General features: G+C 44.4%; 2 protein-coding genes across 3 annotated transcripts; both read right to left on the bottom strand.

Annotated features, from left to right (window-relative positions):
- Window positions 1-10,837: 10,837 nt before the first annotated feature.
- Window positions 10,838-16,555, bottom strand: LOC109768228 (protein NRT1/ PTR FAMILY 2.7). The gene is made up of 4 exons (XM_020326973.4): window positions 16,267-16,555; window positions 15,963-16,180; window positions 15,338-15,873; window positions 10,838-12,117 (listed from the first exon to the last, which is right to left on the bottom strand). Exons 1-4 carry the CDS (start codon window positions 16,370-16,372, stop codon window positions 11,307-11,309), a joined length of 1,671 nt encoding a protein of 556 aa, XP_020182562.1. The 5' UTR covers window positions 16,373-16,555; the 3' UTR covers window positions 10,838-11,306.
- Window positions 16,556-19,227: 2,672 nt separating this feature from the next.
- Window positions 19,228-26,637, bottom strand: LOC109768227 (TOM1-like protein 6). 2 transcript variants are annotated; one of them, XM_020326972.4, is made up of 9 exons: window positions 25,141-26,637; window positions 24,971-25,049; window positions 24,785-24,883; window positions 24,020-24,133; window positions 23,746-23,885; window positions 23,555-23,636; window positions 20,930-21,015; window positions 20,276-20,527; window positions 19,228-20,191 (listed from the first exon to the last, which is right to left on the bottom strand). In XM_020326972.4, exons 1-9 carry the CDS (start codon window positions 25,146-25,148, stop codon window positions 19,414-19,416), a joined length of 1,638 nt encoding a protein of 545 aa, XP_020182561.1. In that variant the 5' UTR covers window positions 25,149-26,637; the 3' UTR covers window positions 19,228-19,413. The 2 variants fall into 2 exon arrangements, with proteins under 2 accessions (XP_020182561.1, XP_020182560.1); XM_020326971.4 differs by having other exon boundaries at window positions 26,134-26,494.
- Between the last annotated feature and the right edge of the window lie 1,241 nt (window positions 26,638-27,878).

Below are 27,878 nucleotides of genomic sequence, written 5' to 3'. Positions count from 1 at the left end.
AGCCGTCGGCATAGGGCTGGCACGGGTATGCCGACGGCCGCCGTTACCACCCGTCGGCGTAGGCTCAACGTCGTCAAACGGTCAGCGCTGACGGCAAGGGCTATGCCAACGGCCGCTCCTATGCCGACGGGCCTCGTAGGCGTACCTCGAGCGGTCCCGACGGCCTCATATATGCCGACGGCCCCGTCGGCATATATGGATTTATGCCGACGGCTTTTCTACGCCTACGGCCTGCCCTTGGCCGTCGGCATAGCTGCATTTATGCCGACGGGTGCCGTCGGCAAACGAAGTTTTTCTGGTAGTGTAAGACGGAGAGCACCTCGATCGAGGCCCGGCATGGCCATCACCCAGGGACGAAGGTAGAAAAAATGGGGACCGGTGTCAATCGCTGCCCACGCTAAGCCTCTAGCAAAAATTATAGTGGTGCAACAACATAGGTAATGGCCGAAAGTGATATAAAAAGCAAATATATGCAATGAGCTCGTGATATTATTACATAAAAAAACTCATACCGAGTATTGGCCGAGCGAAGTCATAGAACAACACTTGTTTACATATTCCATAAATAATAAGCAAAAAGATGACTTTGGAACGTTTCATTTGCAACTATCTGAAAAAGATAAACAAAGGAATGTATTAATTCACAACAATAGTAAGAAAGAAATAATGCAGACAATAAGTATCATTAAGCAACAAAAAAAACTAAAGTTATATGAGACTCACATTTTATAACTTCCCTTCTCGATCTTTCATCTTCTTAAATAGATCAATAACATCATCATTCGTTATTGTAGAAAATATGTCTTTCTCCACATAGCAAATCAGGCAATCACTCATGAACTCGTCACCCATTTTGTTTCGCAAAACACTCTTGACGATATTCGTTGCTGAAAAGCATCTCTCCAATGATGCTGTGGCAACTGGCAAAATTAGCACCAACTTGAGAAGTTGATACACCAAAGGAAAAGCAAGATGCTTTTTAGTTTCCACCAACACTTTAGCAAGATCGGCAATGGCATCCAAATTGTCAAATCTCTGGTCCGCTCGAACATTGTCAATGAAAATCCGAAGTTCATGACCGAGATCCATCAATTGTGATGAATTGAAATCATCAAGATAAAACTCAGCTAGCTTCAATAAACTCATCTGGGGAATGTTGCATCGGCCGACCGATCTGCCAGACCGCAACTGCTTAATCTATAATCTGCAAGTTCTTCCCATCCCAGGTAATCCGCAGTCTATCTCTCTTGCTCTCTAGACTGTACAACTCTACATGTGCTTTGATTTCTTGATGGGTACTGGATAAGTAATTTTAGTTTCTTCTCTTTGATTTGACTAGGACCAGGAGGATATGGGTAAATTTTTGTTGAAAGGGAAACGACCAGCACCAGATAGTAATGTGGCAGGGACTTCAAGGCCAGTTAAACCAAGACAAGATCTTGCATCAAATTCTGGAAGAGAACAGGTCGGCATATTATGTGCATTGTTTTGCTCACCAACTTCAATTGGTTATAGTGGCAATTTCAAAGAAGAATGAAGATATTGCGGATTTCTTTTATATGATATCTCTGTTGTTTAATGTGGTCGGAGCTTCTTGCAAAAGAAAAGACATGATTAGAGAGAGTAACCGAGAAAATGTAAAAAAAAAGCCATAAGTAGTGGACGAATTAGTACTGGTACAGGGCTAAATCAAGACCAGTCACTTCAAAGGGCGGGAGACACTCGTTGGGGTTCTCACTATAGAACCCTCTCAAGCTTAATCCAGTTGTTCCCGTCAATTGTTAGTGCCCTGAATTATGTAGCAAAAGAAGGCAAGAACGATTCCAGGAAAAGTGAAGCACGGGGCCTTCTATCATATTTTGGAACCTTTGATTTTGTGTTCTATTTGCACATGATGTTCCATATATTAGGGAGTGCCAATACTTTGTCACATGCATTGCAGCAAAAGGATCAAGATATCTTGAATGCCATGTCATGTGTGAACTCAACACGGAATGATCTACAACAACTAAGAGATGATGGATGGGAATCACTTCTAGAGAAGGTATATTCATTCTGTGAAGAACATGACATTCCTAAGGTAAACATGCATGATGAATATGTCGATCGGCATAAACCAAGAAAAAGAACCAATATTACAAACCTTCATCATTACCAAATAGAGTGCCTTAATTCTGTTATTGATTGGCAACTTCGAGAGTTCGATGATAGATTCAATGAAGTGAATTCTGCACTGCTTATCCACATGGCTTCTTTCAACCCCAAAAATTCCTTCACTGCTTTTAACTTGGAGAGTTTATTGAAGCTAGCTGAGTTTTATCCTGATGATTTCAATTCATCACAATTGATGGATCTCGGTCATGAACTTCGGATTTTCATTGACAATGTTCGAGCGGACCAGAGATTTGACAATTTGGATGGCATTGCTGATCTTGCTAAAGTGTTGGTGGAAACTAAAAAGCATCTTGCTTTTCCTTTGGTGTATCAACTTCTCAAGTTGGTGCTAATTTTGCCAGTTGCCACAGCATCAGTGGAGAGATGCTTTTCAGCAATGAATATCGTCAAGAGTGTTTTGCGAAACAAAATGGGTGACGAGTTCATGAGTGATTGCCTGATTTGCTGTGGAGAAAGACATATTTTCTACAATAACGAATGATGATGTTATTGATCTATTTAAGAAGATGAAAGATCGAGAAGGGAAGTTATAAAATGTGAGTCTCATATAACTTTAGTTTTTTTTGTTGCTTAATGATACTTATTGTCTGCATTATTTCTTTCTTACTATTGTTGTGAATTAATACATTCCTTTGTTTATCTTTTTCAGATAGTTGCAAATGAAACGTTCCAAAGTCATCTTTTTGCTTATTATTTATGGAATATGTAAACAAGTGTTGTTCTATGACTTCGCTCGGCCAATACTCGGTATGAGTTTTTTTATGTAATAATATCACGAGCTCATTGCATATATTTGCTCTTTATATCACTCTCGGCCATTACCTATGTTGTTGCACCACTATAATTTTTGCTAGAGGCTTAGCGTGGGCAGCAATTGACACCAGTCCCCATTTTTTCTAGCTTCGTCCCTGGTTGATCTATATATGCATGGTGTGTGCTTGCTTTGGTGTGATGAACGATCAGTTTGGCAGAGATACGAAGCTTCCAACTCTGTGCGGTTTGCCTGGTTTGTGAAGAGATGTTATTAGTGTGTGGATTTTGATGAGCTTCCAACTAAATGCATGCTACCATCTCCATTGTCTGTATGGTCGTTTCTGTAACAAGCTGGATAAACCGTGCTTTTGTGCGGCCAGATTTAATATTAATATCTTATATGTTAATATATTTTGGTAAACAGAGATCCTTTTCTCACACATAGCTTCTTTTAATTAATCCGTGACTCAATTTGCATTGATGTATCATTCAAGGTATCGAAATGTTATAGCCAAAACATACATCATCCTAGAGAAACACTATTACATTTATAAAATTCTTATTTTCCGGTCGAATATGTTGAAATATATTGTCCGTCTCTCTCCATCAATTCGGACTTTTGGATAAATTGGATGAGCATAATTCAATATGGATCCAAGCCAACAAGTCTCAGGTTCAAGACTGTCAACGCAATATTAAAAATAAAAGATTCTAAGGCCTAAATCGATCCCATGTATAAGGACTAAAAATATCTAGATGCGAGGGGGGTGTTGAATTATATTGCCCATCTCTCTTCATCAGTTTAGATTTTTGGATGAATTGGTTGGAGCATAAATTTAGTAGACTGATTTTATTTTATAGTTCATTCGAATTTTCGACCTCCCATCTTGTCGCTGACATCAGTCCCGTGTCTCAGGACTAAAAAGGCCTAGACGCGAGGGGGTGTTGAAATATGTTGCCTGTCTTTCTTCATCAGTTCGGACTTTTGAATGAATTAGATGGAGTATGAATTCAATAGAATGATTTTATTTTAGACTTCATACGAATTTTCCACCTCCCATTTTGTCGTTGATGTGTGTCGTGTATGTGGATCTAATGGATATCACTTTCATTTTTGTTGTCGGCTCTTTATCTAAGAACATGTCACACTAGATTCTCACGAGTATTGGCATGTGAGTCAGGATACAAATAACTGGAATTTTAGTTTTGAAATCATGTAGACTGAATTTTCCTAATGCTTTTAGTGCAGACTCTTTGCGTGGAACAAGTTATGATACATTATACTTCACCCGCAAAACAATGATCCATTAGACTTGTTAATACAAGATTTGGAACTTGTAAATCAGGACAAAAAACATTAGGGCTAAAACCTATAGTTTTGAAGGAGGGCTAACACCTGTAGTTTTGAAGTTGCAAACTCCAGCTTCGCCTCCATAGAGCTTCCCATTTGACATTTCTCCATCGCAACAGATTCTCGCCAGCCACAGCTTCCCCAGTGGTACGCCCATACAATTAGTTCCGTTTTGCTCTGCATCATCTGAAATCTCGCGCGATTCGTCTCGAGATAAAGATACACGAACCTAAAAAGCTTGTGATGACTTGATCAGAGGTCTGGCCTTTTTCTCCAAGCCATGTGTCAGGTTTTGAATGGAAACAAATTTGAATGACGAACTCAAAATCGTTCAAGTGTGATGACATGTGTTGGGATATTACTGAAAATAAAACCCGACTGAACGAGTCAAAAATCAGCCAAATAGACTCAATCCTATCCACCAACGGGGGTGAGGTCTTGTTTGTCTAGATCATGTTTGGAGTACAAATCACTGGCTCAGACCTTTGCGTTGACGCGAGGGCCGGTCTCAGGAGATCCATCTTTGGACCTAGCATACAGATTGAATCTGGACTGAGTAATAAGTCAAGCACCTTAGGGACGGATCCATCATTGTAGGTAGTCAAAAGTCACATCCCATCCTGGTGAGACCTCTGACAGCGAGGTGAACGAAATATGCCCTAGAGGCAATAATAAAGTTATTATTTTATATTTCCTTATTCATGCTAGAATTGTATTGATCGGAAACCTTAATACATGTGTGAATACATAAACAAACACCGTGTCCTTAGTGAGCCTCTACTAGACTAGCTCGTTGATCAAAGATGGTTAAGGTTTCCTAATCATTGACATGAGTTGTCATTTGATAATGGGATCACATCATTAGGAGAATGATGTGATGGACAAGACCCATTCATTAGCTTAGCATAATGATCGTTCAGTTTTATTGCTATTGATTTCTTCATGTCAAATAGATATTCCTTCAACTATGAGATTATGCAACTCCCGGATACCGGAGGAATGCCTTGTGTGCTATCAAATGTCACAACGTAACTGGGTGATTATAAAGATGCTCTACAGGTATCTCCGAAGGTGTTTGTTGAGTTGGCATAGGTCGAGATTAGGATTTGTCACTCCAAGTATCGGAGAGGTATCTCTGGCCCTCTCGGTAATACACATCATAAGCTTGCAAGCAAATAACTAAAGAGTTAGTCACGAGGTGATGTATTACGGAACGAGTAAAGAGACTTGCCGGTAATGGGATTGAACTAGGTATGAAGATACCGACGATCGAATCTCGAGCAAGTAACATACCGATGGACAAAGGGAATTACGTATGTTGTCATAACGGTTCGACCAATAAAGATCATCGTAGAATATGTAGGAGCCAATATGAGCATCCAGGTTCCGCTATTGGTTATTGACCGGAGATGTGTCTCGGTTATGTCTACATAGTTCTCGAACCCGTAGGGTCCGCACGCTTAACGTTCGATGACGATTTGTATTATGAGTTATGTGATTTGATGTACCGAAGTTTGTTCGGAGTCCCGGATGAGATCACAGACATGACGAGGAGTCTCGAAATGGTCAAAACATAAAGATCGATATATTGGAAGGTTATATTCGGACACCGGAATGGTTCCGAAGTGTTTCGGGTATTTTCCGTATTACCGGGAGGTTATCGGAACCCCCCCCCCGGGAGGGGGTTAATGGGCCTTCATGGGCCCTAGTGGAAGAGAGGAGGCAGCAGCCAGGTGGAGGCGCACGCCTCCCCAAGCCCAAACCGAATTGGACTAGGGTTGGGGGGCCCTTTCCTTCTCTCCTCCTCCTCCTCTTTCCCCCCTTCTCCTTGTAGGAATAGGAAAGGGGGGGCGAATCCTACTTGGAATAGGACTCCCCCCTTTGGCGCGCCACACCTTGGCCGGCCTCCTCCTCCCTCCCCCCTTTATATACATGGGAGGGGGGCACCCCAAAGACACACAAGTTGATCTTTTAGTCGTGTGCGGTGCCCCCCTCCACAGTTACACACCTCGTTCATATCGTCGTAGTGCTTAGGGGAAGCCCTGCGTCGGTGACTTCATCATCACCGTCGCCACGCCGTCGTGCTGACGGAACTCTCCCTCAGCCTCAACTGGATCAAGAGTACGAGGGATGTCATCGAGCTGGACGTGTGCTGAACACGGAGGTGCCATACGTTCGGTGCTAGGATCGGTCGGATCGTGAAGACGTACGACTACATCAACCGCGTTGATAAACGCTTCTGCTTTCGGTCTACGAGGGTACGTGGACACACTCTCCCCACTCGTTGCTATGCTTCTCCTAGATAGATCTTGCGTGATCGTAGGAAAATTTTGAAATACTATGTTCCCCAATAGTGGCATCCGAGCCAGGTCTATGCGTAGATGTTATATGCACGAGTAGAACACAATGAGTTGTGGGCGATAATAGTCATACTGCTTACCAGCAACATCGTACTTTGATTCGGCGGTATTGTTGGATGAAGCGGCCCAGACCGACATTACATGACCGCATTCACGAGACTGGTTCTACCGCCATGCTTCTCACACAGGTGGCCAGTGGGTGTCTGTTTTCCCAACTTTAGTTGAATCAAATTTGACTACGCCCGATCCTTATTGAAGGTTAAAACAACACACTTGACGAAAAATCGTTGTGGTTTTGATGCGTAGGTAAGAACGGTTCTTACTAGAAGCCCGTAGCAGCCACGTAAAAATTGCAACAACAAAGTAGAGGACGTCTAACTTGTTTTTGCAGGGCTTACTATGATGTGATATGGTCAAGACGTGATGATATATAAATTGTTGTATGAGATGATCATGTTTTGTAAAAGTTATCGGCAACTGGCAGGAGCCTTATGGTTGTCGCTTTATTGTATGAAATGCAATCCCATGTAATTGCTTTACTTTATCACCAAGCGGTAGCGATAGTCGTAGAAGCAATAGTTGGCGAGACGACAACGATGACTTCATCATCACCGTCGCCACGCCGTCGTGCTGACGGAACTCTCCCTCGGCCTCAACTGGATCAAGAGTAAGAGGGACGTCATCGAGCTGAACGTGTGCTGAACACGGAGGTGCCGTACGTTCGGTGCTAGGATCGGTCGGATCGTAAAGACGTACGACTACATCAACCGCGTTGATAAACGCTTTCGCTTTCGGTCTAGAGGGTACGTGGACACACTCTCCCCGCTCGTTGCTATGCTTCTCCTAGATAGATCTTGCATGATCGTAGGAAAATTTTGAAATACTACGTTCCCAACACTGGTGCGCCCTATAGTGGCCAACCCTACGAGGAGGAGAAGGAAAGAGGGGAGGGAAAGGAAAGTGTGGAGTAGGACTCCCCCTTCCTTCCCTCTCCCCCCTCTTTCCTTCCCCCTCGTTTATATATGGCAGGGGGGCGGCTTGGGAGGGACCCCAAGTAGGATTCCTCCTACTTGGGCGCCTGCTTTGGCTGCTCCTCCCTCCCTCCCACCTATATATATGTGGGAGGGGGGCGCCTAGCACATAACAAACAATTGCCTAGCCGTGTGCGGCGTCCCCCTCCACCGTTTACACCCCCGGTCATATTTTTCGTAGTGCTTAGGCGAAGCCCTGCGGAGATCACTTCACCATCACCGTCACCATGCCGTCGTGCTGCCGGAACTCATCCACCACTTCGCCCGTCTTGCTGGATCAAGAAGGCGAGGACGTCACCGAGCTGAACGTGTGCAAAACTCGGAGGTGTCGTACGTTCGGTACTTGATCGGTTGAAGCGCGAAGAAGTTCGACAACATCAACCGTGTTACTAAACGCTTCCGCTTACGGTCTACGAGGGTACGTAGACACACTCTCCCTTCTCGTTGCTATGCATCTACTTGATAGATCTTGCGAGGGCGTATGATTTTTTTTTCATGCAATGTTCCCCTACACAAGGATCTTTATGTCCTTCAACTCCCGCAACATGCCAGGAGTTGAAGTGTAGCAATCCCTCACAATTGGTTGTCTACATCAGAGGTGCATTTCAGTTCATGTAGATCAGTGAAGGTAAAAATGCTTTTGTTTCCAGTCATACCAGGAGTTCTTAGAAGGATGTGCTTCGTCGAGCGAAGCCTGGATTTTGGCATTCCCTACCACCTCCATGAAATCGTCATATCGAAACACCTCTAGGGGCGGTCTTCGACCCAACACTACAAGATACTCCATGAAAGTTTCAATCTGTCACAAATCAGCGCAAAATCAGCACAGATGTGCATCCTTAAAGATTGAAGATTCGCCATGCATGTCGCTTCATAGATTGACTACCAGGCCCTCTATTAAGATCTTTGAAAACCTTTACATCATGAGGAATCCATCAAAGATTAACAAGTTTATTGTATTGCGGGTCTCGCAGAGACGAGCGAAGGTGGCCAAGATTGAACATGAGTTGGGGCTCCAGTATTTAACCAAATCAATTTGATAGAGCTCCTACACCTACTTGAGGAAGCGAGAGTGTGGACGATCTAACCTGCACCCGAAGTAGTCCGTGAAGACTAGAGTTCGGGGGCTGGCTCGTCATTCAGACACTCCATCTTCCCAGTACAGAGAAATTCATGGTTAATTAAGGTTTTGAGGCCCGCCGAGCGGCATATGTGTTAGAATAAATCTGAGGCGCGTAGTTGATCAATATTCGAAACAACTCTAACAATATGCTCGGACGCCAGGCTGCAGTAGCCACAAATGTTATATCTCGCTTATAGTGAAACTAACATACATCTCATTGGAGGTTTTTACACACATGTGGAGCTACCCGGCTGTCCTACTTTTTTTTCTCGTTCGCTGGTTTCGATTGAGATCACTGGTTTCGTTCTTTGTGTTTCTATCTCTAGGTGTTTTCCCCCCTTTTTCTGTTTCTTCACTGGTTTTGTCAGTTTTTTTTTCTGTTTTTCTTTGTTTTTCACTGGTGTTGTTCATGTGTTTCTTGGTTTTCAGTGGTTTTTTCTTTTGTTTTCCTTTTCCCTTTGTTTTCACCAGTTTTTGTTGTTTATTACTTGCATTTTACTGTTTTGTCTTTCTTTTTTTCTCCATTTTCCCATGTCTACTTTTCTTCTGTACACAATATAATTTTTAGTGTACACGTGAAACATTTTTGTTGATACATGTTGATTATTTTTTTAAAATACATGATATAAATTTTTATTTAATATATTTTCTTGAACACTTTTTTGAATACATGGTCAATATTTTTCCAAATACATGTTAAATATTTTTGTGGCGATAAATATTTTTCTAATGCCATGCGAATATTTTTTTAGTTTTATAAATATAGTTTCAAATGTCACAAACAATTTTTTAAATGTGAGAACATTTCTTTAAAACTTCAGATTGTTTTAATGGTACAAAAGAAATTTTTATATTACACAAAACAATTCACATTGTATATTTTTTCGAATAATTTCACATAAATATATTTTGAAATTTAGGAACATTTCTTTTGAACGCTATCAACATTTTTGTTATTGTGTTAAAAAAATCCATACTGTGTTGACATTTTTTGAAACTGATGGGTTTTTCAATATAAAATTTAAAAAATGAAAATTTAAATACAAATAATTTAGCGTACGGCATCTTGGTGGGTGGGTTGGGGGGGGGGGGGGGGGGGGGGGGGGGGGGGGGGAGTCCATGTCATGCTCGCGCACGGGCTAGGATGAAACGTTGCTGCTGCACTGGGCTGGCCAACTACGGCTCTGCTTGATGTGAGGCTGCCCTACATTGGTGTGCCCGACAGTGGCTCCATGTTTAATATCTTGGTAACCAAGTTTCTATATTTTGGCAACCAAGTGGTTGTTGCCACTACTAACATAAAACTTGCCAAAATATCTCTAACTTAGCTACTAACTAAAGCCATGACATTTATTTTGAAACGGAGGGAGTAGTTTGAAAAATCTCGTTGCATGAAAATCGATGAAAGAAGGTCGACACTCTGGTTAGATAGCGGATGGAAAGATGCTGTAAAAAAACAGTTAGCGGATGGAAAGATAATATATTTCATTCAATAATAAAAGAATCCTTGTGATATGCTTTGCTCACATTAGTGTTTTCGTACATCCATGCATAAAAGGGAGAAGATGTCACATCCCATACTAAGATCGACTAGGATGTGTGGCCACATAGGCCAGTCCTTTTCTTTAGAGCACGATGAAATATCCGATGACAAGAGAACATGGAGAAGCATGCATGCATACATGGGTCTATTGCTCGTAATGGTAGTGTGCAAGATGAAAATCAAACTAGGGGACGTCGACAATGAGACCCTATAGCATAGATTAAAGGAATAATTTGCTTGATTTTCTTCAAACGAAAAGAACAGCCCAAATGCCCCGACTATGCATCAATGGTTATACATTCGGTCTGCAGTCTGAACTGCATGGCCAAGGCAGATGACAGGGATGCCCTCAACTTTTGTACTCCCTCTGGCACTTGAACTAAAAACACATCACTTATTTTAGATTGGAGGGAGTACGCGCTATGGTGGCGCACTCGCATGTCGCAACAATATAATCAACAGGGTGAATTTTTCATCTCCAGGGCAAAAGGCTATCATCTCCGACTAGACAAATCTCTAATTCACCTTTTGGGGGTTTCGCTCTTACATAAGCTCTTGCTTTGACAAATTATAACATACCCATCCGGCCGCATGCACGTCTCTGACTGGTGAGCTGCATATATCCTGCTTTCCACATTGCTGGCAAAGTTATCTGGGTGATATGTAAGCCATTAGTTCAATGCTTATTGCTCAATCATTCAGTCATCCGCGCTTTCCCACCAGTACCCTCCATCGTTAGTGGAGCTTATTAATTAGCAACATATGACACCACAACACACATTTGACAACGACGCAGCGAAACGCGCCCAACCCTCCTTCTAGTCTTAGTACCAACATGAATCGCAAACTTTTTGAACGGATCACGGAATCTGTTTGGATCGCTAGGAGCGGTTGCCAAACTGATCGTTCGTCACACCGAAAGCAAGCACACACCCCATGCACAACGAGTGTGTTGCGTCCTGAGCTTGAGCTACTTGCCGATGTTCTGGTACCTGTACAGCTTGGCGCACGTAAGGAAGTAGCCCAAGTTGACGGCGACGAGCACGGTGAGCAGCCAGTAGAGGTTCTCCAGCCTGGACGCGTTCATGTTGTCCGGCAGCCAGGTGGTGGCGCGCTGGACGACGTTGATGAGGGCGGTGCTCAGGTAGAACCCCAGCGCCACGATCATGGCCATCATGCCCGTGGCCGTGTTCTTGAGCGACGGCGGGAACTCCTGGTAGTACAGCGTCACCTGCGCCGGGAAGTGCAGCGCCTCCTCGGCCCCGGCCACGGCGAACGGCAGGAGCAGCCACATGGCCGACAGCGGCGACACCCACGCGGGGTTACCCTCCTCCCCGTGCGCGCGCACCGTGGCGGTGCGGTGGCGCTCGATGACGGCGGACGCGGCCATGCTCACAACGGTCAGCGCGTGGCCCGCGCCCACGCACTGCAGCGGCGTCGGCGTGTGGCCGGTCACCCGCCTCCAGAGCGGGAGCAGGACCCGGTCGAGGAGCCCGAGGAAGATGACCACGGCCATGAGGCTGCCCACGAACATGGAGCCCGCCGGCACGGTGAACCGGCCCACGGCGCGGTCCATGGCCAGCGCCTGCAGGATGGTGAAGTTGATCTGCACGCCGATGGCGACGCTCAGCACGATGGCCGCGCTCCACAGCGGCATGATCCGCAGCACCGTCTTCAACTCCTCCACCTGCTGCACCGTGCACACGCGCCACGGCCGGAGCACCGAGCCGCTAGCCCCGTCCACGTCGCCGTCCGTGATGACCGCGGCACGGTTCAGGAAGCTGCACGCGCGCCATCGAGCAGCGTGGAAATAAGTGGATGTCATTGTCGTCGATGACTTCTCATATACTCATATCAGGCAGTGGTGATGTTTACAAGAGTGCCATTAGTTTTCGTTACAATCTGTCTTCTCATCCATCTTCACATGATTCTCTTTTGTGTTTTTGCACAACTTAATCGCTACCATTGTACCATTTGTCGTGACCCTTGTCGAGACTAATTTGGTTAGTCAACTAAACAATATATTTTGTCTGTCATATTTAAGCATTTTTTAGATGCGTCGTATGTAAGTTTGTGGATGAGACTAATTTTCTCAGCTGAAATTTCAAGACACTAACATGTTGCTCTTACAAACTTCTGGGTTTAAAAAAGTTTGCTCCGCCAAAATGGAGGCCCAAAGGTGGCATCGAGCTATACTCATGGCGCGCCGCCGGTGGATGTAGGAGAAAGAAGTCTTCGACACTCCTCGGGATTTGAATGTATTTTTTTTTCAATATATATGTGTGTTTGTAAGGACCTATACAGTATTTTGCAAAATAAAGATACCTATATTGTATATTTTTAGCGCGGTGACCAAGAGACACAATCGAGGAGAATATTAGAGGAAAATACTCTGAACAAATTAGGTAGTTAACGACAACTAAATAGCCGACAAGCTAATAACATGGAGCTGAATCGCACCGCACCGGAATAAAATCAATCAGTGGGCTAGGAAAGAGAGATTTGTGAGTGCATGCAATCAGGTAAGAGATTTCTTTTTTAATTAACTCCAATTAGGGATCTCGCACTACTTTATATGGAAGTCATGTAGGGAATGGTGGAGTGACAAAACCGAAAAATCTATCTAAGTCAATCCAACGACCTAGACTGTTTCAATGGCGAGCGTTCAACATGTTTAACACGTAACTAATATCATACCAAATATTGCATTAATCACAGAATTAACACACAAATATTAGCATATCTAATATCCACGTGCAATTAATATATTGCCTAAATATTAACGTGCGTTGCACGTGCACATTTACTAGTAGATGAAAAAGAAGAAATACATTTTACATTATGGATTTTTTATGAAAAACAAATACACATTACATAAAGGAACAAATGGAGTAGTAGCTAGTAGTATTTTTGCTTAACATGTACTTAAATAGTTGATCCTAACTATATGATGATTTTACCAAAAAGTTGGACAGCCAAAGCTAGTAGGTGGCGTTGCCACTGATGGTTTGAATATTGAAAAGAAGTAGAATAAATACAAAAAGGAGTTGATTTGGACATGGACATGGCATTCGAAAAATGCAATCAACCATTGATGTATATTGTTATAAACCGACAAAACCTACTCCCCTCGATCCATAAATTTAGTACAAATCGTACTAAATCATCGATTATTAATATAGGTCGAAGGAAGTAGTAAAACTGTAACATTAATATGGAGACAAATTTATACTTGCCATTTCAATGTGTTCACCAATCTTGATATCCATGATAAGGACGCTAAAAGTTTATCTGATTGTAAAGCCAATATTTCTCTTTGGTCTCCACACACACAAAAAAGACTAGCAAAGCGCCATTTTGTTCGCACAACCATGAGGTAATATGTCCATGTCATTGCTTTAATAATCACCGATAATGATAATTATAGTGTGGAGGTGGGAGTTAAGTTGCCATGGACAGGAAGACAACCCATGCCACATAGTCCTACATACCCAACAGCGACCCGGTACTCTCTTTGTTAACTATGTAACGGAACTTAATATGCTCAAAACCCAAACTGTGTAGACTTAACGCATGTGCAATCTAAACTAGAATAGTGAACATTAGTATCCCCAGCCCACCAGGGTTCAAGTCCTGGTGCTCACATTTATCCTGAATTTATTTCAGGATTTCCGGCGATGCATATTCAGTGGAAGAAGACGTTCCCGTCGACTACGAGGCGCCTACAGTGACTTCATAAAATCTCAAGATAATATGCCGACTTGGTCTCTCGGAGGTGCTCATAGGTAGGGTGTGCGTGTTTACGTTCATAGGGGTGACTGTATGAGCATATATATATGAACGCTTGCGTCTGTACTGTGTTCAAAAAAAATCTAAGCTAGAATATCGTAGATAGTAATATGGTGTTTTCGAAAGCCCTAAGGTGAGTGGGTACGAATGGGAATAAACTACAAACATGCAAATTGCAGCGAAAGGGAATCTTCATTCTCAGCGAGCACAAAAGAAAGGGAGACAAAAAGCCTAAGATAGCAAATAACTGAATAATAGTGCTCGCCGCTTTGCACAATTACTTGTTTGTGTGTGGCAGATCTACAGTGAGTAAGTTGCCTGGGTCAGACCAAAGGAGAGCATGGATTTTCTATCCATATGAGTATGACCGAATTTTAGCATAAAGCCCATTGTTTTAATACAAAGCTAGGCACACACACAAATTTGTTGCGAGGAAAAAATGAAAATGAAAACCAGCTAAGATCAGTATGGTCTTGTGCTAAAAGGGCCTTTTGTGTTGCATGTATAACTTCGTACATTGTTTTTTTTTTTGCAGTACAACGGTATTTATACGGAGGAACCTAACTGATTTTTAGCACAAGTTATATGACCAGACACAGAAAGGAACCCTTACTAATAATTCAACAAACATTAATTGTTGTTAGTCGACGTGGTAGCTACCTAGTTCACGTAGTACTTACAAATAACCGAAGCATTTTGGAGCGAGGATGATTCGGTGTTTTGTAGTACGACAGTTGCGGTTTCCTGTGATAATTGCATTTCGGTCAAAATATTTTAGCCATTACGGTTGTACTATAAATAAATAGACGGATTTGTTTAACTTTTTTGAAGTATCAGAATATTTGATTGTATTCAATTAAATTTATGTGAGAAATTTGGTCTTTGTCTAGAAATAACTGAAAATTAAATGATTTTCGTTGTAGCTGAAATATTTCTGAAACTAAAATTCTAAACCATGGGTATACTACAAAAGCACGTCCTAACAAAAGAAAATCAACTCAAAATAAATAAATCATTATTTACTTCCAACATTCCCTGTCATTTTAAAAGTTTTGAGTTTAAGTAAACGCTTATAAAGTTTGTTTATGCATGTGGAACCGAACTAGTACCCCTCCGTTTCAAAATAATGGAAGTTGTAAGATTATCCTAAGTCAAACTTAGAAAAAAAGTTTGACTAAGTCCGTAGAGAAAACTTAGAAAAGCTTTTCTTACCTAAAGCTGTCGCTCGGGGTAACGACATGGTCGCCGCTACGTAGCCCGTAGTAAAACTTCAACTCCTCCGACGCCACGACACTGACCTTCCTCTTCCTGGCCGCGGCGACGACCACCCTGGCCAGCCCCGTGAACGGGCTGCCCTGGGCGGGGGGCTGCCGGTAGTGCCTGGCGCCGAGGAGCAACGCCGCGAGGCCGACGACGCTGGCGGCACAGGAGACGCCGAAGCCGAGCGTCCAGGACACCGTGTCCTGGACGTAGACGATGACCGTGGCGCCGAGCACGGTGGACGCGTAGAAGAAGATGAAGTACCAGTTGAAGAAGACGTCGCGGTCGGCGGCGGCCTCGAACTGGTTGGCGCCCATGGTCGCCTGGTTGAACCGCGCCCCCGCCGCGCTCAGGCAGAGCAGGAACACGGCCGCGTACAGCGCCGCCATCTGCCCCGTCGACGCCTTCTCGCACGGGCCGGCCCCGAGCTGGCACGCCGCCGGCCGGAGGCCCGGAAGGCTCGCCGTCAGCGTGAACACGACCAAGGACTGCACGCGGCATGGAGTGGTCAGTGGAGCAGAAGCTTTATACATATACATAGTACATGTCACGCGCGCGCAGATCATTGACTTATTACCAGGACGGCCATGACCATGGCGACGGCGACGATGGGGAAGCAGCCGAAGAAGGCGTCAGCGACTATGGCGCCGGCCACGGGTGCGACGCTGATGGAGCCGGAGATGATGTTGGAGATCTGCGCCGCGTCGACGCTCGGCACGTTGTACTCCTTTATCAGGTAGACCACCAGGTTGGCCGTCGCGCCGCTGGTGGCCAACCCGAGACCCAGTATGGCCACTGCAAACGTCGATCACACGGCCAGACACAAACTTAATTGTGAACGTCAGCCACAGACTACACATGAGTAGGATGCACGAACAAACCTGCGAGGAAAGGGAAGGTGATCCATCCCCCCTTCCTCTTCTTGGTGTCTTTGAGTGACTCGTGATCAACGCTGAGGCTCCGAGGCTCCACCTGCTTGGCCTCCATGGATATGGTCTCTCTTGCAGTCTTGCTGCAATGATTGAGCTAAGAAGGCAGGCCGGTAGACGGTGGCATCGCTATTATATTATACTTATATATATTGTCGCACTATCTCTAGCAAAGACCGGTAGACGGTGGAGTTGGCCAGCTATCTCTTTTGATACGAGCGGAAAAAAAAGGCACGAGAGCACGCTACAGCTCCATGTCTGACTTGTCTACGTACAGTCCGTCAGTGACTCAGTGTCAAGTGCTCCCCGCTTTTCAAATGGAGATGGTGGTATGTCATCTAATGCGCTTTTATATAATAGATTCATCATTCATGTGCTTTTCACAAAAGGAAAAAAACACGAGCAATTCGAAAATACAAACTTTTAATATATAGATTCCTTTATTCTTTTTCAGAAATACAAAAATTATGACGTAGGATTTTTAGGCACAACAAATCTGACATTTTCATGGCAATTTATATTGGCGCGATGATGCAAGCACGACAAGTTTCTGGCCAAAAAATAAACTGAATTGAGGCGGATTTGTCATCCTCGCCAACTAAACTTGTCATCATTGGCAAACATAATTTGCGCCTAATAGAACGTTTGCTTAGTCATACCTAAAAATCTGACATTCAATAGATATCCGGGTCCCTTTTTTCAGGAGGAAAAAAAACAGGACTCTATATAGATGGGAGCTAGTACTCCCTCCGTCCCAAAATAAGTGACTCAACTTTGTACTATCTTAGTACAAAGTTGAGTCACTTATTTTGGGACGGAGGGAGTACTATTTAGGGCCTTGTGCCATGGGAAGCTATGAAACACGCACCCTCTGCTCCCCCACACGCACTTTTGGGTCGGCCCATGTGCGAGGCGAGGCGCTCTTTTTTTTGTTTTTCTCTTTCATTTTTTCTTTTTTGTTTTTTCTTCTTCAAATCAAATTCAGGATTTCATCAAACGTATTTTAGAAACTAATTTAGAAGTTTTAAAATACAAATTTAAAAAATGTTCAAGAATTTAAAACGTGTTTATGGATTTTTTTTAAAAACTCACAAATTTGAAGAAAAAATGTTCCAAATTCTAAAAACAGTTCGCTAATTTGGGAAAAATGTTCATGAAATCAAAAAAAGGTTAATGAATATCATGAAATGTTCGCTGATTAAAAAATGATCTCTTATTTCTAAAAACTCATGATAATTTTTTAATATAGAATAATATTTTAAAATTCATGAGAATTTTTTAATGTATGATGAACATTTTTTGAATCTTGATGAATATTTTTGTATTTGATGAACAAAATTTGAATTCAATAATTTATTTTTAATTTGATGAAAAGAAAATTGAACTCGATGAACATTTTTTGAATTTTTGATGCCATGGACCTCATGGAATATTCACCTTCTAGCATGTTCTGAACAACCTCCATGCCATGGCCAATGCAATCGCCACCACCCTGCTAGCATGACCAATGTAGCTGGACAACACTTAAGCATGCCACTCGTTGCAGAGATGACCCAATTCAAAGCCCTCTACGCAAAGGAGGAATGACAGAAACCTAAATGCAGTCCTGATCGCAGATGAACAGTTTTACCAGGCGACCTACTCTAGCAGTGGCAGAGGGAGGAGAGGTGAGGGAGATGGTGACTGCAGGGCCAAGGTTTCACCCTCGAGTCACCACTGCTCAATCACGAGAGCCCCTTTTGACACTCGTGCTATTGCGCATCCCTTGCCTGGCCCATATAGGTGTTAGTCTTTTCTTATTTAACAAATTTAAGATCCCTAAAAAAAATTAACAAATTTAAGAATGATTGTAAAAAATGGTATACATAATAGGAACATATCATATATTTTTTTCCCAAATTAGGGAAAATATTTTTTCTTAAAGTTTTAAATGATATTGTCAAAAAAAAGTTTTTTAAATGGGGAAATATTATGAAAGATGAGAACTGTTCACGTTTGAACAAATAAAACTTCACACGTATGAAAGAACATGTTTACCACACGCAAAAAAAACATGTTCACCGCGTATTAGAAAATGTTCTTGAATAAAAGATTATGTTTCAGTATTTGGAAAGTTCATGCATTTTCAAAGGTGCGAGGATTTAAATAAATCATATACATGTGAATATATGTCATACTACGAAACACAATGTCATCGTGTATTCGAAAATTGTTCTTATATGAAAAATTAAATTTGTGTAGTACTTCCTCCGCTCCAAAATACTTGCCGTGGTTTTAGTTAGGGAGTACAAAAGTTCATATATGTTATGTAATATATTTGTGTACCTAATGACTAACGAGCACCTGAACACAAGCCCGTTCCTGCTTCATACGGGCCATCGGACCATGGTAGATGGCGCCTGCAATGAAAAAGGCTAGAGCATGCACTGAAAATCTAACTGAAAATTATTTGAACTACATTTTCTAGCCGAGCAAGTGCCTGAGGAAGTCCATTTCTATGAGATGGAATCTGGATCAGAGTGATGAAGGTGAATATCTGAAGCGAAATTGAAGCTGGGCGCAATGACTTCAGTCTAAAAAATTAATGGAGATTGAAGGGGTGATTTGAATCTAAAGGCAAGGACTGCCTTCAGAGTTCAAGATCACACCAACTTTCTTTCTGCAGTTGTCCAGTGCAAGGAAATAAGAAATCAGCTGCACAAATTGCATCAACTTCTCAATGACATCTTAATTGAAGTGCACAATCAATTTTAACTCCACAACAAATAAGATTGGGGGTTTCACATGCTCTGTTTTCGCATAAATTACTAATAATGGTACCCAGAAGCATCAAGCAAACCAATCAAGGCAACAAAGTTTGCGGGCCAAATGGAATCACAGCAGTCATCAAGACAAACAATGCAAAATTTCATATTTTGATTCCACTGGCATCACCATGGTTTATTGGCTCGTATTTTTGAAATTGTAGCAGTTATCAAGACAAACAATGCAAAGTCTTTCATAGTATTTTGATTCCGCTGTCATCACTACGGTTTATTGGTTTGTATGAACCACAGGACAGATATTCCTTCATACTGTATATTGATTCCACTAGCATCACTACGGTTTGTATGGACTGGATGTGCCTCCAATTACCCCACTGCTCGTTTTCAGAGTACCATCCGCATTTCTCTCAAGCAGATCATCAAAGAACTTGTTAGAAGGAACATAAGACGGTCGGCGAGACCCTGCAGACATGGGTTGCTTCAGGCTCTTGTTTGTCGGTGAATCTGACGCGGCACTTCGAAGCGGTACGCCAAAAGATTGCGATTGCTGTAGGGGCCTCATGTTCGGCGGTACTTTAAGAGGCGAGTTAGAAGTAGAAAGTTGCTGCGATGAAGATGCCACGAAAGGGTTTGACTCGGTGTTGTCCTGAGGGGCCCATGGTGGTGGCGGGTAAGGAGATGGGTTGTAAGAAAATTGTGGTTGAGGTGGTGGTTGGTGCTGCTGCTGCTGCTGCTTAATGGGTGCAGTTTGAGGTTGATGCTGAGCCCAAGGAGCGACGTAGCTGTTGTGCGCTGCAGCTGTGTGTTGTGGGTCTGCATAATGAGGCTGTGGATGATAACTGGTTGGGGAACCACCAGGATGCAAGGCAGGTTCAGGTGATGGGCTTGACACTATGGTGAGCGCAAGGAGGTCGCTCATAATCTTGTCTTCTGGAGAAGTCCTTATAGGAGCTAGATGATCAGGCAATGCTAATGCACTGCTTGAAGTAGATGGTGATGATGTAGTGGTCTCAGAAGCTGCTGAGCTTGCTGTTCCATCCTGCGTGGACGACGATGATGCGCCTACACCTGAAGAGGCGCTCTTCTCATTTGCTGACCTGAATCTCGAATTCCTGACCACAATTAATCGTCAGTAATGAATCATGCAAGATAGACTGAACGAATATGAAACAATAAAGATCGGTCATTAGTACGACCTGCGAGCCAGCTGAGAGAACTCATCATCTTCCTCCTCTTCCTCTTCATCATCCAAGACAAAAGTTGGTACAATGGCAGTTTCGGGAACAACTGTTGCTGCAGGGGTTGTAGTGATCCCTCTGGGCAACTCACTCAACACATCCGTTTCTTCACCCGGTAGAGGGGAACCTGATGCAATTGCATCGTGTTTGGAAAGCAGAATTTGCAATCTGTCGTTTAAGTCGAGACTTTGGCTCAAGAGGTCCTCATCACTGTAATGCAGCACAGGAACGTCAGATAATTTATATGGAATTGCGGTTGTCATTCTGTAAAAATGATCCCTGCCTCTGAACAGTGATTGCCACTACTTAACGTTGTCACGTACTCATGTTATGTAAGGGGAGTGTCCAGGTAATAAGCTTGACTTTGGTCTGGGTTTAATTTTTTGACGGAGAATCTTAATCGTTATTGATTTGAAACAGAATTACAATCTGAGTGAAAGGTTGTGTGGAGAAACAACGGATTATTCTTACACACAACTTACACACAGAAATCCTTTAAACCAAATATGCCCTTAATAGCAAAAGATGATATGACTGCTGCCACACATTTATCCCTTCATAAATGGTAATAAGATGCGAGAATGTAGTAGACAATGTTCATACAGCACGTACCTCACTGAACTAACCAAACTCATGATCTTTTTCTGGTATGACCGGCATTGGTTCACAAGTTCCGCGATAATTTCATCATTCACAGCCTAAAATGACAAGCATGTCAGTGATTTAGAAATTTACATGTGTAGTGACCAACACAAGGCAACAATAAATCATTTCAAACCCTCAAGATTAGACTCATATACGTTGGATGCAAAAAGTGCTCTTGAGCATACAACAGTACCACACTAAATAAATTAGTTAAAACTTTAACTTGTATGACATTTATTGACATCAATATAGAGGAACCAACAATAGGGTTGTACATGGCAGTGAGTCGCGCCATGACCCACGCGGACGGCCGCTCGGGAAAGACTACATGTCAGCATGTGGATTCCTTGGTGGATCTCATTACCTTGGCCGGACACGTTGGTTGTCCTCTCCTCCCCGGCGTGCTCACAGGTGTTTCATCGTCCCTCTCACATATAGAATGGTGGCGACAGGCTTCTTTTCCCACCTTGGTGGTGGTTATTCAACCTCTGTATTCATGGTTTTCTCTAATATGGCAGCACCAGCAACGACCCTCCTGCTTCCTCACTGATGCAGGATCCATGGTGGCAATGAATCTTCTTGGGTAGAGCTGTCGAGGATTGTGGTGCCTTTGGCTTTGGACAGTTCAGGAGCTACTCTGCCTTGTGGGGGAACAAAAATCCCACACTGCTCTTCCTTCGTGAAACAAGACAGTTGAAGTAAAGGGCGAGAAACTTGCGACGTAGACTTGGATTTCAACATTACTTTCTAGTCAAATCTCTCCAAACAGGCTTTCGCCCCGCTTTATATATAAAGCAACAACCAAACAAAGTACACGGCCGAACGATACAAGGTAGAGAGGTAGCCCTCTTACAAAGTTGATCCCAGGATGATCGGATCACGTACACTGCACGCGACTACGCTACCGAAAAAACACAGGAGGGATGTCGGCGCCGCGCATCACCGCTGTCGAGTCCACAATGGACAAAGGTTTTCACCCGAAATCCGGACACAGGGGGGAACACCACGACGACATCTTCAAGAAGAGAGTGGCGCCCACGAGCGTCGCCATCATCGGCGCCAGAGCGCAGAGCTTTCGCCCGACAGGTCCCGCATGCCACAATGAGGTCTTTGGAAGAAGCATGACGAGCTCAGATCCCCAGATCCTGATCGAGGCGCCACCACGGAGACCGAGAGCGGCCCCGAGCCACCTTGCGCTATGCCTCTCTCCACCCACACTACCAAGAGACAATGCCACCACCACCGCCATGGTGCCCGCCGGAGAGCCAACCATGCGGACCACCTTCCAGGGCCGCCCCCCCCCCCCCCCCCAGCATCCATGCCACGAGAAATTGCCAACCGTCCACTTCACAGTGGGGGCACCCGCTCCTGAAGTCCCCACCAATCCCGGTGGACCAGGGGGACATGACCTAGTGGCTGCCGACAGCCATCGTCAAGCCATCACACCCGCTCCTGAAGTCCCCACCAATCCCGGTGGACCAGGGGGACATGACCTAGTGGCTGCCGACAGCCATCGTCAAGCCATCACACCCGCTCCTGAAGTCCCCACCAATCCCGGTGGACCAGGGGGACATGACCTAGTGGCTGCCGACAGCCATCGTCAAGCCATCAACTCAGACTATGCCAAATCCGCGGCCTACAGTACTGATCCGACTGTCGGCACGACACTGTTACGACCACCAACACCACGGTCCTTCACCAACGTCATAACCCAATCGAACCGCAAGCTCCTACCTTGGCCGGAACGGAGGCGGCCCAAAGTCGTGCATCGACTCCAGGGCGACTGAGCGCCGGACGTCGCGTGAGGAGCAACGAACCCCGGGCCGGAGGACCACATCAAACTCCTGCACCAGCGCCCAGTCCACATTGCCACCCTACTGCCAGCCAACGCACCTGGGAAGGGCGGACGCCGCCCCATCAGATCTGGCATCCTAGATCCAAATGGGGGCCGCCGAGCAGCCGCAACCACTGTGCGAGCCCCGCGCCCCATCGGCTCTCCACGCATCACCCCGCCACCACTGTCCGAGGCCTAGGCCTCCACCGACCACCCGCTGTCCTGCCTCCACCCGCCCGTGAGAAGAGCCGCCGGTCACCTCGCTGCCAGCAGCCGCCGCCCGATGCCCAGGAACGCCAGGCCGCGTCACCCCCAGTCCCCAGCCCTCGCCAGGCCGATCAGGAGGGTTAGCTGGAAGGGCAAGGGTGAAGAGCGAGAAGCAAGGAGTCGGAAGTTCACTCCGATCAATGTTGGGCAGTTTTGTTTTTTGGAAAGAGCTCAAAGTACAAGAGTGAGAATTTCACAGCGGTTGCTAGAGAATAACCAAATTGGAGTAAGCATACTTAGAATTGGCGAAATCTGCTATGCACTTGTTACCAGAAGTTCAAGTGAACCATGGACTAATGGAGTAGCTCATTTGTTGGCTGAACTAGCCAAGCGGACTATGCATTCTGTGTTTCACGGCTCCGATGTGTGTGTTCGAGTTGCTTCAGAACCATTTTAATAGTACTGTTCCAAATCAATAAAGTTCTTTCTTCTGCAAAAAAATAAATAAATAGAAGAACAGCGAGAAGAAAAAACAGAATAAATCTGTATACCTCATGATCATTTGGATCCACTTCTCTCAGCATCTCACTTAGTAGCTCCGCGGCACTTAAAATTCGTTGCAAATCTGACAAACTAAACAGATAAAAATATGTCATATAGCATGAAACGAATTTCATCCGTTTTCTCAGACACTAACATGGAGCACACAAAAGATGCATAAAAATATAAAATAAATGGTTACCTCAGAGGAGAGCCACTTGATGAAATCATCCCATCAGCTCTCAAGGATGAATTGGCTGGACTCCCGATCCCTGGTTGAAGGTGAGGGGCGAATATTGTTGCTGCCTCAGGTGAGCGCCTAGGAAATTCTAAACCAGATTGCTGCAATTAAAGAGGCTCATTGGTATATGTACCAGATTCACATATCTGATGGGTGACTTTCGAAAGTTGAAGAATAAAAGGGTGTGTCATGAAGTGTAGGTTGTTCTGGATGGTTTAGCAGACAATAAAAATACCTTAAGTTCAGAATATGCCCAGTAGAACTGAGGGTGCTTCCCACCAGGCCCACCAAATGCTTCTTGCCAAGAATCAAGGAGTGTCAAAATTTTGTCCCTCACTTGCACATTTGCCTGTGGTTATACTGAAGAATTTTAATCAATACCACAAAAACAAACTTTTAGAGAACACAAAATTTATGATACATATGGTAATTAGAATTAATTAGACAGAGAGCCAGAGTAAATGTAATGTTTAGAAAGTTAACTGACTGTAAGAGCAAAGATTGGATGAGTACACATGGATGCCAAATAAAACACTAAGATCTTATGAATTTGATTAAAAAAGGGGAAACTTAAAAGAAGATTACTACCCAATAGGTTTGAAAAGAAATCTTGCATATCTCAGTTTGCTCAGGTAGCAGTGAGTGCAAATTTCGAAGGTCTATGGGTTAGCCATGAGGCCGTGACCACCTGGCATTTGTCTGTTTCAGTAATTCAGACCTTAACTAACCAGTCTTAAGCCTTGGAGCTACGTCCATACTGATTGTAATGATTTTTTTGACATTGGCCGGATAAGAAACATTGGACTACAATCATGAATATGTTCGTGTCGAATCAAATTATGTTAAATACAGTGTGAATCCATGTATTTGCCAGAAGATGGAAGGAATTTTACCTACATAATATACATACTGTAGTTCTTAGTTCCATGATTCAGAAAATAAACATTCAGTGGCTTTTCTGGAGAACAAAGTGTACAACAGCATGTATTAGAAAACTAACCTTTTTCTTGGCAAGTTTGACCATTTCTTGCAATATACCGCGCTCTACAACCAGAAAATGCACATGATCCCCACAATTTTTCACCAGAGTCTCCAACAGCTGCAATCCCAATTCATGGTATTCTCACACAAGCACAATCAAAGCAGGACTAAAAATTTACTTAAGCTGTCAAGCAGAGAAACGTACCGTCAATGCAAGAGACTGAACTGATGAATTCTTGTGTTGAAGACGCTTCTTCAGAGTTTTAATCACCTCCTTTGCTTGCCTGAATCATTGCTTTATGTGTAAGCTCAACTATTTGCTCCTTTTGGAAAGAAGTCACAAAAACTTAAGGATATAAGCTGCTCTGTGCCTGCCTCGTCATTAATGTAGTGACCACGCAAAACTAGGCTGCAAACTTGTAACCACTTGGAACATGTTGCAGATGAGAACTAGCATGCCAGGTTTGGTCAGTGGTAAAGCTCATCCGCAAGACTGACAGGCAGCATCCTAAATCGTTTTCAAAAGTACTCTAAGGATGCATGGTCCTTGAGAAAGTTGGTGTGAATATGAGGTTTATTTGGTCATACATGTTTTCTCAGCGGCAAAAGTCAGCAGTTATTTCTAGAGTCACCAGTTATTTGGCCTATATTCTGACTTACGTGGTGTGGGTAGGATCACCCAACCTTCTCAGTACCTTAAACTTAGACGGTAGACTAGTCAATGCACAAGAAAGAAGTAAAATGGTGCGACACTTCCGATGTTCTCTGTCTGAAACGTGTAAATCTTTTGGAGAAAGAAATTATGACAATCTAGAGTTCCAATGGTTAGGCCGAGATGCCCTGGTGTGTCTGAACCTGGAGAATCTAGCCAATCTAGAGCACCATAGAAGCAGCACTCATGAATGATGAAACGCATGTACTCTGTTTTTCCTGAACTGAAACATAACTAGTGCAGTTTTTTTCGGAGTGGCATGAAGCTGATATGGTCTTGCTGTGCCTGAACCCAGATCGTATGCTAGGCTAGGCAAGCCAAAAACATGGAGGGCTCAACCTGTATTTCCACTATGCTATAGTGTATGCGATGCTCTGCTTTTCCTGAACCTGCGGCCTTCTCCACCCTCGCCGATATCTTTATAAACCTAATAACTAACCTTGGCGCGTGGCGATAATTTAGCATATTAGGATGAGGAGGAGGAACAACAATAATAGCTTCTACTCCTACTACTAGAGAAGACGGGAATTGGGCTGTTAGCACCGGAAGGAAGGAACCGATCGAGAAAACAGATTTCGAGCGATTATCGCGGTCGCACAGGAACCGATCGAGAACTGAAACGAAGCCGAGAGAGAGAGTAGGGAAGGGAAGGGAACCCGTGATCGGAGTTGACGCCGTCGCAGATGTCGATGTTGAGGGTCCAGTCGGGCCCCAGCAGCAGGTCGCTCGTCGCCTTCTCCACCCTCACCGCCGCCGCCATCTCCTCGACTCCCTTCTCCACTCGCCTCTCTCTCTCTCTCTCTCTCTCTCTCTCTCTCTCTCTCGCGGAAGACGTACGAACGGGGGAGGTTCAATAGGATCGCGCAGAGAGGAGGAGGAGGGCCGATGACGATGACGATGACGATGACGGTGTGGTATTGGAGGGGTGGGGGTGGGAATGGGACTCGGGCGATCGGTTTCGGTCTCGGTGGCAAAGAACAAGACAAAACGGGCGGCCATTATTAGGCGCATCTGTGCGCTTCCGGTCCGTGCGAGGCAGAGGCACACGGAGCGGAGGCGGAGTGGTGGTGGTGGTGGTGGTGGAGGCCCGCGAATCGAACCGATCGCTCACGGGCTGTTGCTGTCACTAGTGCTAGGCTGACACACAAAAGTACTCCCACAGGCCAATTCCTCCAAGAGCACATCCCTCCCTGTTGTCAACCTTTTCTGGCGAGGGGGCGGACAAGTTGTTTTGCATCCCCTCTCCCTCTCTCTATACCCAGTCTCGATCATGGCGGCACTCTCTTCAAAAGGAGGATCATGGCGGCGGCGCAAGTAACACGACAAATCAAATCCAAACCACCTCTTTTGTCGATAATAGGAATAGCTTTTAATTAAGCTTACCACGGCCACACCTTTTCGCCGAGCACATCACGCGGACGCACACTGAACACAGCCCCGCAGGGCCTAGCGAGCGCAGCAAAGCCAAGGGCACTACGTCCGTCCGTGGTGGAGGGCTTCGTCGGTTTGCCACTACCACGCCGCCGACCACCGTTTGTTGCGTTCGTGGAGCCTCGCTCTACATCACGCCCAAGACTTTTTGATTCTGGTGGTTTCTGATAAGAGCAGCTCGGTTGATTGACTCCAACCATTATTGCTTAGGGCTAATATTCGGTCTACATCATGCTTTCGGTATACTAGATATAGATTCTAGTCTTTTCTTTTCATCCGTGTGTGAGTGTGACGACGCTGGTTAATATCATATCAGGGCGAGACGACATTAACCGAGGATATCATATCACTAGCCACGTAGCGTCCCAGGTTGTGTTTTTTGATGGTCAAGGATGCTGAATCACTGCACTCCATGCTTCCCCATGCAACAAGTTGAAGCTTTTTCAAGTTAGGACTTTATATATCATGCCGTTCCTCGGTCGGGCTATTAACATCGGAAGTCCAAGAATCGAACTGAGCTAAGTCGACCGATGTTGCTGGTTAATTCGGTCGATGGTGTTCGATTCGGTGTTCTCATCGCTACTTTGTTTTGTGTTCGGGTGTATACCCAATTTTCATCCTACATAAACCAAACTCAAACTGACTATCAGACCACATACACTGAAATGGACCTCTATTTTTCCTAACTACCCTACTTTGTTGGCACGTGTGAGCATGGCCCTAGGCTCATGTACGATGCAGGCCCCGGCCTCATGCGACCTTGTTCACTCATGCCTGTGCTCTCATAATCACTCTCCTTGCAATGGTTTTCGTCTCCTCTCCAAAGGACTCCAATCTCTCAACCTAGTTGCCTCTCAACCTTTGAGGTTGGATTTAATGTCATGATGCCTAGCTACAACGATTCTCCGAGATGTGCTCATATTGGCCTGGCTCTCCAACGTCATATTTTTTTTTTTCATTATATCTATCT

This window comes from Aegilops tauschii, chromosome 7, assembly GCF_002575655.3.
Source record: "Aegilops tauschii subsp. strangulata cultivar AL8/78 chromosome 7, Aet v6.0, whole genome shotgun sequence".
Classification (NCBI taxonomy): Eukaryota; Viridiplantae; Streptophyta; class Magnoliopsida; order Poales; family Poaceae; genus Aegilops; species Aegilops tauschii.
The sequence above is the reverse complement of the archived record's forward strand: the minus strand, read 5'-3'. Positions and strand labels throughout refer to the sequence as shown.